The following is a 15,982-nucleotide window of genomic DNA, read 5'->3' on the forward strand; positions in this document are numbered from 1 at the left end:
TAAGATATTTTAACACTCAGTGCACGAGCTCCGAGGAAGAGACATAAGACATCACTCAATGACGCCGCGGCCGGCAACTCCCCTGCACCAAAATTCGTTTATTACGCGGGAACCTACCCTGTAATTATTTCCAATGTCCTTTGCTCAAGACTCAAGACTCAAGGTATCCCCATACCAAATTTCAGCAAAATCGGTTCAGCGGTTTGAGCGTGAAGAGGTAACAGAGACATCGCATTTAAAATATTAGTATGGAACTTTATGGAAGTATGGATATTAGAATGGATTCCTCGGAAATCGCAGACTATGCCAAGTAGAAACAAGGAATACTAACAAGGACACCTCCTTGATGAAGCCCACCATGTTGGTGACGGCGGACACGAGGTTCTGTACTGCGACGGGCGTGGCGAAGAACGGCTCCGGTGGCTGGTACACGATGTGACGACGCAGCTCCTGCAGCGCGCGGCTGTTGGACGGCTTGGTACCTTCTTCCGTTATTATTGAGTACTGTGGAAGAGGTGCAGCCCTGGATTTATGTATAGGCAGTATAGGCCATGGCCTATGGGCGGCAGCGTCCTATGGCGTGTTAGGGGAGGCGGCAGCGTCCTAGGATGGCAGCAGAGTTCGTACATAGGGGCGGAGGAATTAAAGTGGCCTATACTCATACAAAATATAAATCCGGCCCTGAAGAGGTGTTGACAGCTTAGATGTATTTGTAACTTGTAATAATGCAATAATTATCGAATGTTACAACTATACGAGATTTAGTTCGCCTAGTTTCCCTAAGGCCTTTAATGTTGCAGGCTGCGTGGTGGCACCAAATGAACTTTCGGGAAGCTTTGTCTTTAAATTTGTTTTTGTTCATATATGGCTGAACAAGAATATTTCGGCCGAAGTTGATCGAAGCCAAAGATTTGGTCGAACACTAAAATATTATTATGGTATGAATCCTGGTTTTTTTTTTAAAAGCCCTGGTTATCGCAGCCAGCACTCGAACTCGTGACATCGCGACATCTATTTATTTATAATAGTAGCAAATTATAGAATACTTAGGGGCTGTTTCATCACTTCCTGATAAGTGCCGGATAGGCCATCCACTACTTAATTTGACAAATAGGGAGAATCTGTCAAATAAGTTGTGGAAAGCCTATCCGGCACTTTATCAGGAAATGATGAAACATGCCCTTACACTTTCATACGATTTGTAGATAGGGTTTTTGAACACGATCCAAATCACAATTTCATTGCAGTCCGGCACCGTCAGGGAGCCCATGTAGGTGTAGAAGATACCATTAGCTGGGACTAATATATCCCTGTAAAGAAGAAAACACAGTAGTCTCCATAATTATGTGTTATTTTGAACCCTAATTGCAAAGCAATAAGGACGAAGAGGTATACACGGTATACCGTACCTCAGGTCGATCAGCAAGCCACTTAGTTTACCCGTCTTCGTCAGCTCTGGCAGGAAATCGTGTATCTCGTCAGTGGGGTGTCTGTGCGTTATGTTCTCTGGTTCTGATATCTATAAACAATAAACAAGGATGTAAAGTACTGACTATAAGGCTATAGCGATCAAAAGTTTCTTTTCTCACGGTTATTTGTGTTATGTTTCGTCACCGGTCAAGTGTATGTACCATCGAGGAAATTGATTCCTAGGCAGTTGACAGACCAACGTCATTTGGTCGGATCATGTCAATTTAATGGTAATCATTGTGATCTGTCGGCTGGGTTTGACGTAACGCGACCAAACTACGTAGGTCCCCCATCTGCCTAAGATTCAACTTCTCTGATAGTACTTATTAGTTATTCCAGAGTATGAAAAATATGAACAGATAACCATAGGAAGTCTTATTGCAGCTGTAGCTCCTTTGCCGTTTACAGTTTAATACTTAGAAGTGTATAATTACATTAGAGAAAACGGAGAAAATGGCCAAACCGTCGCGGAAATGGCGCGCTGTGGTGAGAGTGAGGTTGTCGCGGACGTGCACCAACTGTATCTCCATGGGGTATCTGGAAGTAGACCGATAGTCTTCCGGTTGTGATCATAGTAGTTATTGTCGTACTAACATACAGCGACTATAGTAATCAACGCCTCCATAGTTTATAGGGAAGGTGCCTATAGCGCAGAATAAAGAGGTGGCAACACATGTCAAATAAATTGTAGGGTTTAGTTAAGTTTCAGTTTCACCATTGTAATTTGCACCTTTCAGGGCATTGCAGAAAATATACGTGCTACTGCAGGTGACATGTTAAGTAAGATTGTAACCCTTACTTATGGCATTAAGTATATATTCTGTGCTTATGGCCATTATCCTAATTCCTAGGGCTGCACTCTAACCAGATAATAGGAAGACCCTGTGAATCTATTACTCGCATGACCACTTACTTGCCACCATCCAGAGCATGTTCGGAGGGATATCGGAAGGTCACCTCGGTGAGGTAGTAGAAGCGCTCCAGAGGGCCGCCAGTGACGCGGGGCCGCATGCTCTGGTCGCCGTCTGCTATGAACCTTACTGGAAATGTATTTATATTTTATATCAACCAACAGAGAAAGTGAGCCAATGACCAACGAGTGTCTTGCTTTAGACAAGGAGAAGTTTAGAAGCTTGACTGCCAATCGTAATTGGAGAGCCACTTAAAGAAGATGAACGGTAAAGAGGACATACATTCTCGATTTGAGAATCTACACTCACCCATTACATCGAAACTAGAATGAATGAAAAACATATAATAGCATATTTCGGCGGTTCTTAACGGAGGTATAACCTTTGCATCGTTTCACTAGTGTTTACAAAATCGGGTAATAAGATTCAGAATCCAGAGGATTGAAAGTTCAAAGACGATGACGCATCTATCTTCTTCTATCTATATATTAATACGTGAGAGAAAAACTTTGTAACCCTTTTTACGAAAAATGGGAAAACGTAGGTGCATGAAATTTCGCACAGTTATAGTTTATATGGTGAAGGAGTGCATCGAGCTAATATTATTTTAAAATTATGCTTTTATCATATATATATTTTTAAGAAATAAAACGTTACACACACTACGACACTACTACTAGGAAAAATGACAGATTTTTGAGTGACAAGCCTATACTTACATACGAATTATACTCTTTTATTTATGGTTGAGTCTGTTGACAAGAAGTTGATAAATTGAAAATGGATTATTGATTTTTTTTAAATTTAATTTTAGATACTATTAGACAATGTTTAAACGGCCAGTCTGAGATCAGCTGAGTCCCAGAGACAAGAATTGAAAAAAACTATGATGAAGTCAATATTTTTTACAAAATATAGGTAGTAGTCCTAATGTAGTTGCAAGTAAGGTCGAATTTCGACCATTGGGCGATCTCTAGTTATAATTATAAGTTGCAGCTCCTTATTAGTGCAACGGATGTTTCTGCTGCTCATAGAGATTCCTTTCAATATCGCATTCTGGTTCTCTTTTCCAAAAAGGCACTTACTGTTTTTTCCATCGTTGACTCCTGTCATCAGCACATTGTGGTACCCATAAAACTTGAGGTGTCCATACTTTATGAACATTCTCTCGAAGTCCTTGATGGTATCATGATCCTCAATATTGATAGGGGACTGCCGCCAGCCCACCTTTTCACATAAGGTGCTGGGTTGCTCCAATTCTGAAAAATGTTATATACTTACTTATTAACTTTATAGATTTTTCTTTACAAGTTATTGTTTTGATAAAGAGTATAAAAACCACCTGTTAAGTCCTCCAATTTGATATCTTCGATAGACAAAGACGTACTTACATCTGGAAATAGCAAAAATAATGAAAGTTCTTGTGTTGAATAACCGACGCGGCGACGAGTGTACTTGAGCACTAGAGAAGGCGCAACTTGAATCATGGTGTTGAGCGAGTTCGATGGTTTACTTTACGATATTATATATATTTTGTAGTATAAGCCCGGCCGCACATTGTCTAAATTCTGATCAGAAACAGTTGAATTTCGCCGGACCGCCACCCCGCACACTATCCGAAATATCCTTCCGGCGAATTCGAGCTCACTCGGCTCAGTACAAAATGTAAGAGACAGCGCGGACGTTCAACTGTTTCTGATCAGAAATTTCGGACAATGTGCAGCCGGGCTAAACCCACAGTCCTTTGTCGGGACTCAAATTATCTCTATACCAATTTGAGCAAAATCGGTTTACCGGTTATTACAGACAGACATAATAATACGAGTATTTTTACATTTATAAGTTATAACATTAGTAAAGAGCTGGGTCTGGCCTATTATACTCGTAGGCACCCATAAGGGAGATCGTAGACGACACACTTTTTGTGTGATCGAGTCTGCAGCGCCCATACAGACTCGATCACACAAAAAGTGTGTAGTCTGCGATCTCCTTAAAGGGTTTCCTCAGTGCATAAAAAGCCCCAGGGTCCAGACAAGGCCAAGGTAAGTGAGATAGAAAAACTAACTAGGTATACCTAGTGGTCGGTGCTGAAAACTGATAATAATCATGAAGGCTTAAATCTCAATTTTGCGACAGATTGGTAGATAGTTAGATACGATCAACATAGATGATAAATGTTATTATTGATCGGTCCCTTGATGGTTATCATAAAAGTGGGAGATCATGATTAAAAGCACGACTTCTGTGCGTGGCAGGAATTTGGCTGCAGGACTAATAGAATTTATAAGCTGTATCAAATTATCGCCGATAATTCCGTATCAGTTCATTGCAATGCAATTGATATAATCCGTTAAGTAGTTGCGATTTATCGATGAAAAAGTTAATAAACAGAATAAACTAGAAACAGATAACTATAAACTTGGGAAATGAAAAAGAATGAATGAGAGAAAGTATTAAAGGAGATCTTTGACGCTACGGACTACGGTATTAATGCATGTGGAAAACCCACATCTCAACAGAACGCCGCGCTGTTGTGAAATAACGCTCATGTTGACTAAGCATAATATTGAATGTCTTGCCGTTTGATAGAGATTATTTGGAACAAAAGGGCTATTGGTGATTTAAAAATTTGCTACTCTGAAAGTGCTCAAGGCCAGATGCGTTCCCAGCTAACAAAAAAAAAATAGGGGTGGTGGCCACGGTGTTAATATAATCATCACAATCATCATCAGAGAATAAATAGAATTTCATATAGGTAGATGACCGAAATGCGTTATGTCGAGCCTAGCCAGAGCACGACTAATACTAGTAATGGGAATTAATGCTATTTTCTATTAATTTCATTAACATGCTAATTTTGATGTCACAGCATGCTAAGTATTATTGCTTTGCTATTTGCTAAAAACGCGGCATCGTGAATTATCGGTTCGCATCGCACCGCTCGCGTCGTGTATTATTTCGCATCGAGTGAAAAATAGTAAATTCATTAAAAGTTAGCACCGCGGTGCGAAACACCGCGGACGTAATTTTTATCATGATCACAGACTGTTGCAGTGCACGATAATATTAGCAATCGTATTTTTTAGCAAGTAAGATTAATTTAATTATTGCTAATAGGCATATAACAATTAATTATTATTGCTAATACTATTTTTACCAACACTAACTAATACTGAATTGAAATAACCCGACCGAAATTAAGTAGGTTCGTCAAGCACCTATGAATAAATTTATTCTATAGTACAATAATCTTTTATAGAAGTACTTAATAAAAACTGTACATACCTAAATATGAGAGACCAAGAAGAATAGTTAACACACACATTATCGGAAAGCCTTTCTGATTTTCGCGGCAATTTTCCTCTGTTATAACACCGTATCGGTACAGTACACAGTTTAATTAATCCTAAGTTTTACTTCGGCGATAATTGTTTTGAGATATTGTAAAAAGAAATAGAATAATTGTTTGAAAATACGATTGTGTTCTTTAAACAAGTTTAATGTGGCCAGCCAGCCACAATATGGAAATATAAAATATTGTTATACAGTGCATAACAAAAATAAGTGATAATACTTTAGGGTGTGTACGTGTTCCTTGTAGAGAGTTCACTGTGGAAGTAGCAGCTCTGAAAGACGATTTTTTTTTACTTTTGTATGGGCATGGGCTCGAGCGTCACGAGTTTCCCATACAAAAGTGAAAGTAGCAGCGCTGAAAGAGTCTTTCAGTGCTGCTACTTTCACAGTGAACTCTCTACAAGAAACACACCCTAAAGTATTATCACTTATTTTTGTTACACCCTGTATATTGTAATATCAAATGTTAACTAAGTATTATAACCTATATGTATAATGTAGAGCTTACATAGGTCATTTTAACATGATCTTTAATGGTTAGTTAGTAGCCTGTACTACAATAACCTCTTTCTCATAATTTACTTATTTTGTTCGCTATAGCGCGCTAAAGTCATTTTAATACTTTCAAAAATATACCACTGATCCATCATCCATGTTACCTACATGTACGTAGCTCAGTCGCTCTATCACTTCCCGCGTTATATGTCAGATAAATGATACTTCCCAGAAGATTCTAGATTCCAACACAATCTGGGCCGGATGGTAGAAAATAAACGCCAATCTTCTCATGAAGAAACTCGCCCCCATCAGGATGTGGGCGCAGGTGCTAACGAGATAATGCAGCTATCGGAACCCTACCGACACTAGACCGTAGGATGACCTGAGTCTAGACCTACATTCTATTTAGGTCCCACTTGTCTGATCCCAACGTGTAAATCGGAGGAGAAATAACAGGTTAACACGTCTACAAAAGACAATGCTAGTAATAGTACTTTTATGAATATGGTACCAAATTGGAATGATTATACACCAAAAGAAAAAAATTGAAAATCGGTTCACAAACGGCGGAGTAATCGTTGAACATAAATAATCGGCCAAGTGCGAGTGCGCGAGCACGAAGGGTTCCGTACCATTATAGAGCAAAATTAGGCCAAATTTTGTGTTTTTTGCATGGGAGCCCCTCTTAATTTTTTGTTAAATATTAATCTGGGGGCACGGCAGTGTTCCCGCCAAGTCGAGCAAAAAGCGGCACGGCCGTACCATCCTTTTCTCGAACCAATTTAGGCTCTTTTTGACCTTCTTTGTGGATAAACCAACAAGCCTGAATTTTGAGTTGTTAAGCAAGCATTGTATAAACACGGTATATTTAAAATTTTATTCAATTTGAACGAGTAGTTTAAGAGCTGTAACTTGTTAAAATTTCTTAATTTTGTCACTGACTGACTGACAGGACTGACCGATCACCAAAAGTCGAAGGCACTTCTAGCAGACATAGAACCTTCAAACTTAGAATATAATTAGTGTTTAGTGTATAAATCATGGAAAAATTCAAATATTTTAAAATTTCTGTCCAGTTTTCTAGATACAATAACTTCGTAAATAACTTTGTAATCCCATATAAGTGTATAGGATTACAAAGTTACATTTGCGGTTTTCCATTGTACCCGTACCATCAAACGTAGAGAGATATCTAGCTAGTGTTTAGTGTCTTAATTAAGGGAAAACCTAATAAAGATTTCATAATTACTGTCCAGTTTTCTTCTTCTTTCTCTAACTTCGTGAATAACTTTGTAATCCCATATACATGCATAATATTACAAAGTTACATTAATGGCAATTTATGAATCATTGTACCGGTACCATCAATATTTCCGTACATATATTCGAAGGAGTAATAGTTGTAGATAGGTATCTATATATATGAAGCACTAGCTTTTGCCCGCGGCTTCGCTCGCGTGGAATTCAAAAATCGCGTAAAATACGAATATTCTTGTAAACCTCCTTTGGAAACTTGACGTTTTTCCAAGACCAAAAGTAGCCTATGTTCAATTCATCCTTTCAACTAAGTCTACGTCAAAAATCAAGTCGATTGGTAGCTTCGCTAGGCCGTGAAGGAAGGACAATCAAACAAACAAACAAACACACTTTCGCATTTATAATAATATAGGTATGGATATTGGATAGTCATGAAAAGCAAGTATTATCTAAGTAATACTGTATACTTAATGATTATATTATTATTAATTGTAAGTTTTATTTGTTTCTTATAAAAATCGTTAATGATATTTATAGTAGTAAAAGGTACCAAAAAGGAGAAAAGTAGGACTCTACAAAAAGAAGTGAGATCCCATCAAAAACATCCTGTAAAAAAACCAAGTCACGCAACTCAGTTTTTATACCGTAAAATTTATGAGATTCATGCAATACCAAGTCGGTTAATTTATTCAGTCCCTACCTAGGGGACCTTCTGTCTCAAGTTAGTACGTCAGTTATTATCATATCAATATTAAAAATCTTTTACATTTTAAATAAATAGATCGACTTGGACATCGTATGAAAACACAATGTATCTTACAATTTATACATAATTATTATATTATATTAGATTGTTTAGTTTATTGAGCTCCATGCGATTGATGGGCCTGGTGTGATACTGTATAGTATAATTATACTAAACAATCTAATCATGCGATGTCCAAGTTGATCTATTTATGTAAAATGTAAAAGATTTTTAATATTGATATTATGATAATAACTGACGTACTAACTTGAGACAGAAGGTCCCCGAGAATGCCGCGTCCTGCTCTAACAACGTCATTTCACGTTTGTTAGAGTAGGAGACAAAATTCTCGTACGATTGTTTGAGTCTCAAAACCATTTCGTGGTACGGGCCCTGTAGGCCTACTACGAAACCGTTTTGAGACTCAAACAATCGGGCGAGAATGCCGCGTCCTGCTCTAACAACGTCATTTCACGTTTGTTACAGTAGGACGCAGCATTATCGTCCGAATGTTTGAGTCTCAAAACAGTTTCATGGTACAAGGCGTTACGCCCTTGGCTGCAGCCACAATAGACATAATTCTGTCTACTCTGCTGCAGCCGTGGTGAACTTTGTGATAAGTGGGTTAAGAAAAGACACAAAATACTCACGATTATTGTCAATTTAATAATTTTATAATAAAAGAGAACACATGAACACAACCACAAATGAAAAAGATACAAAAGTTACCGAGTCATTCAAATATAGGTACTTAGAATTGATACAATTTAATTTGTACAACAACATTTTATATCTTCACAGCCTCTTATCCTAAAATATATTAGCACACACAATTAAACAATTTTTGGTATCTAGAATGATCTGAGGAGACAAAATTGTAGCCAATCGTAGTTCCTAAGCAACATTTACGCATTTTTGGTCCATAATCAGGTAAGTATGTTATAATACACTACATGTATTATATTGTAAATTTTGCTATTTATATACACATGACCTAGTCATGATACTTATCATCGTCTATCAATTTATATACATATATAAATTAATTTTACAATAATTAGTAACACTAAAACCTATCTAAAACCTTTACTTACTGACTATTAAAATAAGGTTTGACACTGTTGAATTTGGGCACAAAATATACAATTTTTCATATACTATATTCCCAGCGCAACAATTTCTTATTTTCATAATGGCTTATTATTTTTAGGGTTCCGTACCTCAAAAGGAAAAAACGGAACCCTTATAGGATCACTTTGTTGTCCGTCTGTCCGTCTGTCAAGACCCTTTTTCTCAGGAACGCGTGGAGGTATGAAGCTGAAATTTATATCAATTACTCAGGTCTACTGTCCCTTGAAGCTGTGAAAAAATCAAACTTCTAAGCCAACGCAATCAAAAGATACAGCCGTTTATGCCGCAAATTTTCGACACTTGCAAGGGAATCAAAACCTACAGGGTGCTTCCCGTGAACTCAGAATCTTGAAATTTGGTACGAAGCAACGTCTTATAGCATAGATAAAGGAAAAATTACGAAAACCATAAATTTTTAGTTACATCACATAATATATTTTTTTTTAATAATTTTAAACTTACTACCCATTTCCTCATAAACGCGTAGAGGTATTAAATTGAAATTCATACCAAATACTCAGGTCTATAATACCTTTAAGCTGTCGGAACCCTCGGTGCGCGAGTCCGACTCGCACTTGGCCGGTTTTTTTTAGTAAAATACACGCAATGGACAATAAACCTTGTATTTGATAACTAAAATATTCGTATGAAAACATTACACTGCTCGGCGCTCGCACATCAGTCATAAGAACCTTGCCTTTTATTTATTGTCTTATATTATGACTTTATTTACATAAAATTATTTTGCAATAATTAGTTAAATTCTAAAATTATTCAAATGATAAATCGATTTCGTAAATGTTAAGATCGTTATCATACAAAGAATAAATACCTAATTCAAAGTCTGTTGCATTTTGTATTGGCCGAGAGATCTAGATTTTTTGAGACCAAAGACTATTGACTACATAATAAAACCTAACCAAAAAGGTAAGTCCGTCATCTGCTTATAAATCAATTTTTCTGGGTGTACATTGTACAACGCACGTAGGGTCAATTTAGACCGCAACGCTACGAGGCGAGGCGAGGTGCGGCGCAGCATAAAGTATGGATTTGACAGATTACAATTGCGCGAGGCGACATGCCAATCCGTCAATTCAGTCCAAATTTAGAAAATGCAACTACGCATCGCGTTGTGGTCTGAATCAACCCGTTTTAGGTAGCGCGCTCTACAATCGTTATAAGATACGTGCATCTTGCAATTATATTTTTATCCCATTTGATAGCATAATTGCTGATTTTAAATTAATTTTCTTTTTGATATCTGAGACACTTAGAACGATTTATAAATTATCTTAACATTATGAATTTACTGAGTTTAATCTTATAAATAAATAAAATTTATGATTCGTAATACTTATAAAAAATTACGACCAGTGATTACTAGTTTACTTTCTTTATAATATTACAGTTCATAATCTAATCGATATCAGACGTTACACCCTAATCAGCTTTATGATGTGTCATTAAAGTCTGTCGCCACTCGCCTTGGATTTTAAATGAATTGCATTTAAATAATTATTGCAAAGTTTAAAGAACATCTTTGAGAGTTGAGTAAGTCCGCACGAACGTGCGTTTTGGCCGCTACATCGCCAGATCACAACCAATCGTATGCAACGATTTATTTAAATAGCGGTGCAATTGTGCTGTCGCTTGTCGTTGTGCTAACCGCGCGTTCGGACCGCTACGCTAAAAATCATAATAAAAGTGAAGAAAAATCTAATATATAAAATTCTCGTGTCACGTGGTGCGTGGTTGAACTCCTCTGAAACGGCTCGACCGATTTTCGTGAATCTTAGCGAGCATGTTGGCTAGGGAATCGGACAACATCTACTTGTTATATTGTTAAGTGCATTTGTTGAATAAATAATAGTAAATTATTACAACTCGAGACTGACGGCGAACACTGTTTGTGTGACGGGATAATCGGGATAGCGATGGACGTTGCCATGGTGACATACTTATTTAGTGACTTCAATAAAATAATATGGGTGAAGATCGAAATACTTTATACAGCAAAACAACTTTTGCCGGGACAGCTAGTATTAATATAGAAACCTGGCACTTAGGGATCTCAGGGTGAAGCCAAACGAGTGTAATTTGTGAGTTGTGAGTCGCAGAATTTCTGCTGGCAGAAATTCTGCTGCATTCAGTTTCATGCAAAAGTCCTTACGTAAAAATTACGCTCGTGTGAATCACAATTCACACGAGCGTAATTTTATGAGTCATGATTTGTATGAAAAGATAATTTACGCGACCGAAATTCTGCGACTCACAACTCACAAATAACGCTCGTTTGGCTTCATCCATACTATAACTTACCTAATCTGGTTTTGTGGTGATATGTTAACTTACTCTTACGACTAGAAATTACCTTTAGGGTCAGGTCATACGATAAGTAGCGCGATGGTAACATCGAAACGCAACGCAAATATTCATAATATCGATACAAACATTTAACACTTTTATGCATCGTCAAGTCGCGCCTCGTTTCGTTTCAGTGTGACCTGACCCTATTTATTTTCTATTAACAATAATATCATATCCATAAATATCTAATAGGATGTGAAGGGCTTCATTAAAATTATAATAGAGAGAATAATAATATGACTATTCCATACTTGTAATATTGTATTGAACACCTAGACTTCATACAGAGCCACAGCTGCGTAGTATCTAGATCAGAGGTTCCCAAACTTATTTGTCTACTGCCCACTTTGAGAACAAATTATGTTTCATCACTAGAATTTTGCTGACTACTTAATTCTAAAAGGTGGAGCACCACTCGGTGTACCACTTGATTGTACCATACTCACCAAAATGGTTTTGAAACAAGAGTACAATATAATCTTATCAATAACAATAATTCTTTGAGCAAATTTTCATCTGATAAATAATATCATCATAATATTATCATTATCAGCAAACATTTGAGAAAACAGTTCCAGAATCACTCTGAGTTACTCAGAAAGATCTGGAAACGAACCTTTGGTAACTAACTTGCTGCCTATTCATGATATCTCTTCCGTCAGTCCGTGCACTCCTTGATGGCGTTCCCGAATATCTTCCTCTTGATGTTGACGAGGGCGCAGATTCCTCTGCTGAAGGTGGTGGAGAGGGAGGCGGAGAAGTTGATGAGGCTGGCCATGAGGCCGATGGAGCTGGGCGCGGCGACGGCGGCGCAGGAGGCGATGCTGCGGTACACCATGCGGTTGGCAGGCTGCAGGCTGCGGTAGTTGTTGATGCCGCCCACGTCGATTTTGCTGAGGAGCTTGTACTGAAAAGTAATATAACAGAGGTTAAAAGACATCATAATGATCGTACAGGTAACAATGATGATCATATTAAAAAGTTTTCATGGTTGGATACCGCTGTCTATCTTAGTGACACAGGAGATGCAGGGAATGTACCGCATATTCGGGTTAATAAATACAATCAGCAAACTTGTCCCAAATAAATCTATAGTCTACGCTGAGTGGCTACTATGGTGAGTAAGAGTTTAAGTACTAGAAACATAACATACGTAAGAGAAAACATAACGTAAGAGTTTAAGTACTATTTGTATATTATATTTATAATAATAATGTTTTGTTTTTTGCAGTTCGGATTCTTTGCCCAATAAAGCTTATTTCCGATCAATGAATGCATTTATATTATGACGGTTTTCTGTAGGTTTACTTTCAAATATAAAATTATCATAATTTATTGCTTTCTTTTCTAGAAAATAATTCAATTAATCATTTTTATCTTTCGTATTAGACTATTCAAGTTTATCGAAAAGAGGCATTATTCTTTTCTTAAGAGACATTATAATAATCTTTAATAGTCTCTGATAAGGATTATAATATTAGGTGTTTATTACATATTAATAATCCTAACTCCTAAGTAGGCAACCATAAAAATTTTACCAGATTTGAAATTTGTTGAAATATTATGCGTACCTAAGTATTATGCGTTCAACAACTATAACTAAATAGTTGTTGAACGCATAATACTTAGGTACTGCACTGTCGAAACTAATCATCGTCATCATAATATTAATACGCGAACGCAAAACTTTGTAACCCTTTTTACGAAGAATGGGGAAACGTAGGTGCATGAAATTTTGCACAGTTATAGTTTATATGGTGAAGGAGTCCATCGAAATAATATTATTTTAAATTATGCTTTTATCATAAAAAATTTTAACAAATAAAACATTACACACACTATAACACACACACATGAGAAATGACAGATTTTTGAGTGACAAGCCCACAGTATAGCAATATTATAGGGATATGTCATATTGCTGTACTGTGGACAAGCCTATACATACGAATTATACTCTTTTATATATGGTTGAAGTCTGTTGACAACAAGTTGACAAATTGAAAATGGATTATAGTTTTTTTTATTGAATCTAGAAGATACTATTAGACAATGCTTACACGGCCAGTCTGAGATCAGCTAAGTCCCAGAGACAAGAGTTGAAAAAAAAAAAGATAAAGTCAATATTTTTACAAAATATAGGTTAGGTAGTCCTAATGTCGTTGAAACTGAGGTCGAATTTCGACCATTGGGCGATCTCTAGTTTAAGTACCTAATTACCTATAACAAAATAATACTCAATTATGTAACTAATTATTTCTTTCAATAATGCAAATAAAACAATAAAATACAATATCAGAAATATGCTAAGTACTCGTGTAGAAAAATTAACCTCATAAGTAAATTAACTCAAGGTAGGCTCTAACAAGCGACATTTTTCAAGTTTCAAAATAAATTCTTCACATTTTATAGTAAAAATAGATAGCGTAAGAAGCAATATTATCAGAAAATGCCATTGTTAAAATTACGCATAAATAGTATGCATAATTTGATTGTAATGTTATGGGTACGCATATGTGGGTCGAGGAAAAGTAACATAGTCTTGATGTAACCAGTAACCACCAAACTCCAAGGTCGTAGGGTGTATTGCTGTGTCTCAGTGAATATAATATTAGATATTGTCCGCAACGTTGGTGCAAAATTTAGAAAAATATGTTATCTCCGGGAACTTAATTATAACTTTGACATGCCAAAGTTCGTCAATTAAGTAGTTGTACGTAGTGTTAAGTACTACGCAAACGTAGATACTAGACATTCAATGGTCAAAACTACAAATGCAGGGAACCTAGTTCTGTTAGAGACTACTCGTTTACTAACCTAACCTTTTTGCAACCCACCTTTTTTGGTGGGGAAACCACTAATAATTGCTACGAGTACTCTACCGAGAAACAGCATCGATAAAGTGAACCAATCACATATTATACTCTTTGATATGATTTCAGGAGTTCTCGAGGGACCCGCAACAAAAACGAATAGAAGGCAGGACTAGTAGAAAGTTTTTGCAACCTGCTCAGGGCCGGATATATATTTTTTAGAGTACAGGCGGCCATTTTAATTCCGCCGCCCCTATACGAACCCATACGAACTCTACCGCCATCCTTGGACGCTGCCACTCCCTCTAGGACACTGCCGCCCATATGCCATGGCCTATACTGCCTATACATAAATCTAGGGCTGAACCTGCTCCAATTTAATTAATTACCTGTCCGTCTCCGACTGTGATGGGCTTGTCCATGACGATCCACGTAACGATCTCTTGGCACTGCGGAGTGGTCAGCGAGCCGTGATAGGTATAGTACGACTGCGTCTCCGGACTGAGCAACCTCCTGTGGAAGGAATATACGTGAAAGTAGTTCATCTAGGGACGTCTCAACGACCGTGGTTTCCAAACATGGTAGAAGGTTATTGTTCTTTAACTGTTTTCTTAGTATTTTGTGTTGGTAACTTGTCGTATAGGTAAGTACGGAGTCAATAACATTTTCCATCATGCTCGTTAAATGTTGTTTCCAAATCTGGTTGGGACGATGCAGGCTGATCATCTGATTTTTTAAAAGAAGTTCCATGCGCCTGATCCATTGCCGTTCGTGTGGGTTTATACATCCTACCGGCTTACGAGAGTACAGAAAGGGAACTCGTATTTGGTTTACACAGTTATTAAGGCATTCATTTTGTACTCCACTTACGTAAGGTCTATGTAGGAGGCTTTAACTTTTCCCTGTGAGCGCTGCACGAGGTCGGGCAAGGCGGGCGCGATCTGCTCGAATGCGTACTCACTATCTGGTCCGCTGCTTACCTACGAACAAGTCTTATTATTTATTAATACAACACCAATTAAAAGTTAACTGGAATCAACCATGCTTGTAATATCAACATCTATATCTACTGGATGCTGGACATCCAGATTAATTGCAGGAATTAAAAAGTTAACACGATATAATATAAGGTATCAGGTATATATAATCCAGGGTTAATGATAATCTAGATTTGCGCAAGCGCTACTAACTATTGGAAAAATACCTACTCCTCCTTTCCTTTCATTGGTTATAATAATTTGCCTTGGCGTAAACAATGTGGATTTTGTGTAATTCGGTTACGCTACAAGTTAAAACTAATTATAGTGTTGTAAAGTGTTAATTAAATTATTCATAAAATTACCGCGAAGGGCGCTCGGGTGTACGCTTATTATTATTTATTCAGTTTTATGTTAAGCAGTCCCTGGTCGCGCATGACTAATGAATACGAGACACCA

At 37.2% G+C, this 15,982-nt stretch overlaps 1 protein-coding gene across 1 annotated transcript in view; it reads right to left on the bottom strand.

Moving 5' to 3' along the window:
• Positions 1–273: 273 nt before the first annotated feature.
• LOC121740515 overlaps positions 274–15,982 on the bottom strand; it is a 30,955-nt gene continuing 15,246 nt past the window's right edge. Inside the window, exons 6-16 of the mRNA XM_042133235.1 lie at positions 15,417–15,526; positions 14,936–15,059; positions 12,395–12,640; positions 5,667–5,721; positions 3,724–3,774; positions 3,467–3,640; positions 2,384–2,510; positions 1,905–2,007; positions 1,410–1,519; positions 1,187–1,310; positions 274–504 (exon numbers count right to left, since the gene is read on the bottom strand). Coding sequence (XP_041989169.1) covers positions 274–504; positions 1,187–1,310; positions 1,410–1,519; positions 1,905–2,007; positions 2,384–2,510; positions 3,467–3,640; positions 3,724–3,774; positions 5,667–5,721; positions 12,395–12,640; positions 14,936–15,059; positions 15,417–15,526 — 1,455 coding nt within the window. The remainder of the gene's footprint in view (positions 505–1,186; positions 1,311–1,409; positions 1,520–1,904; positions 2,008–2,383; positions 2,511–3,466; positions 3,641–3,723; positions 3,775–5,666; positions 5,722–12,394; positions 12,641–14,935; positions 15,060–15,416; positions 15,527–15,982) is intronic.

The sequence above is a fragment of the Aricia agestis genome, chromosome 3 (assembly GCF_905147365.1).
Source record: "Aricia agestis chromosome 3, ilAriAges1.1, whole genome shotgun sequence".
Taxonomy (NCBI): domain Eukaryota; kingdom Metazoa; phylum Arthropoda; class Insecta; order Lepidoptera; family Lycaenidae; genus Aricia; species Aricia agestis.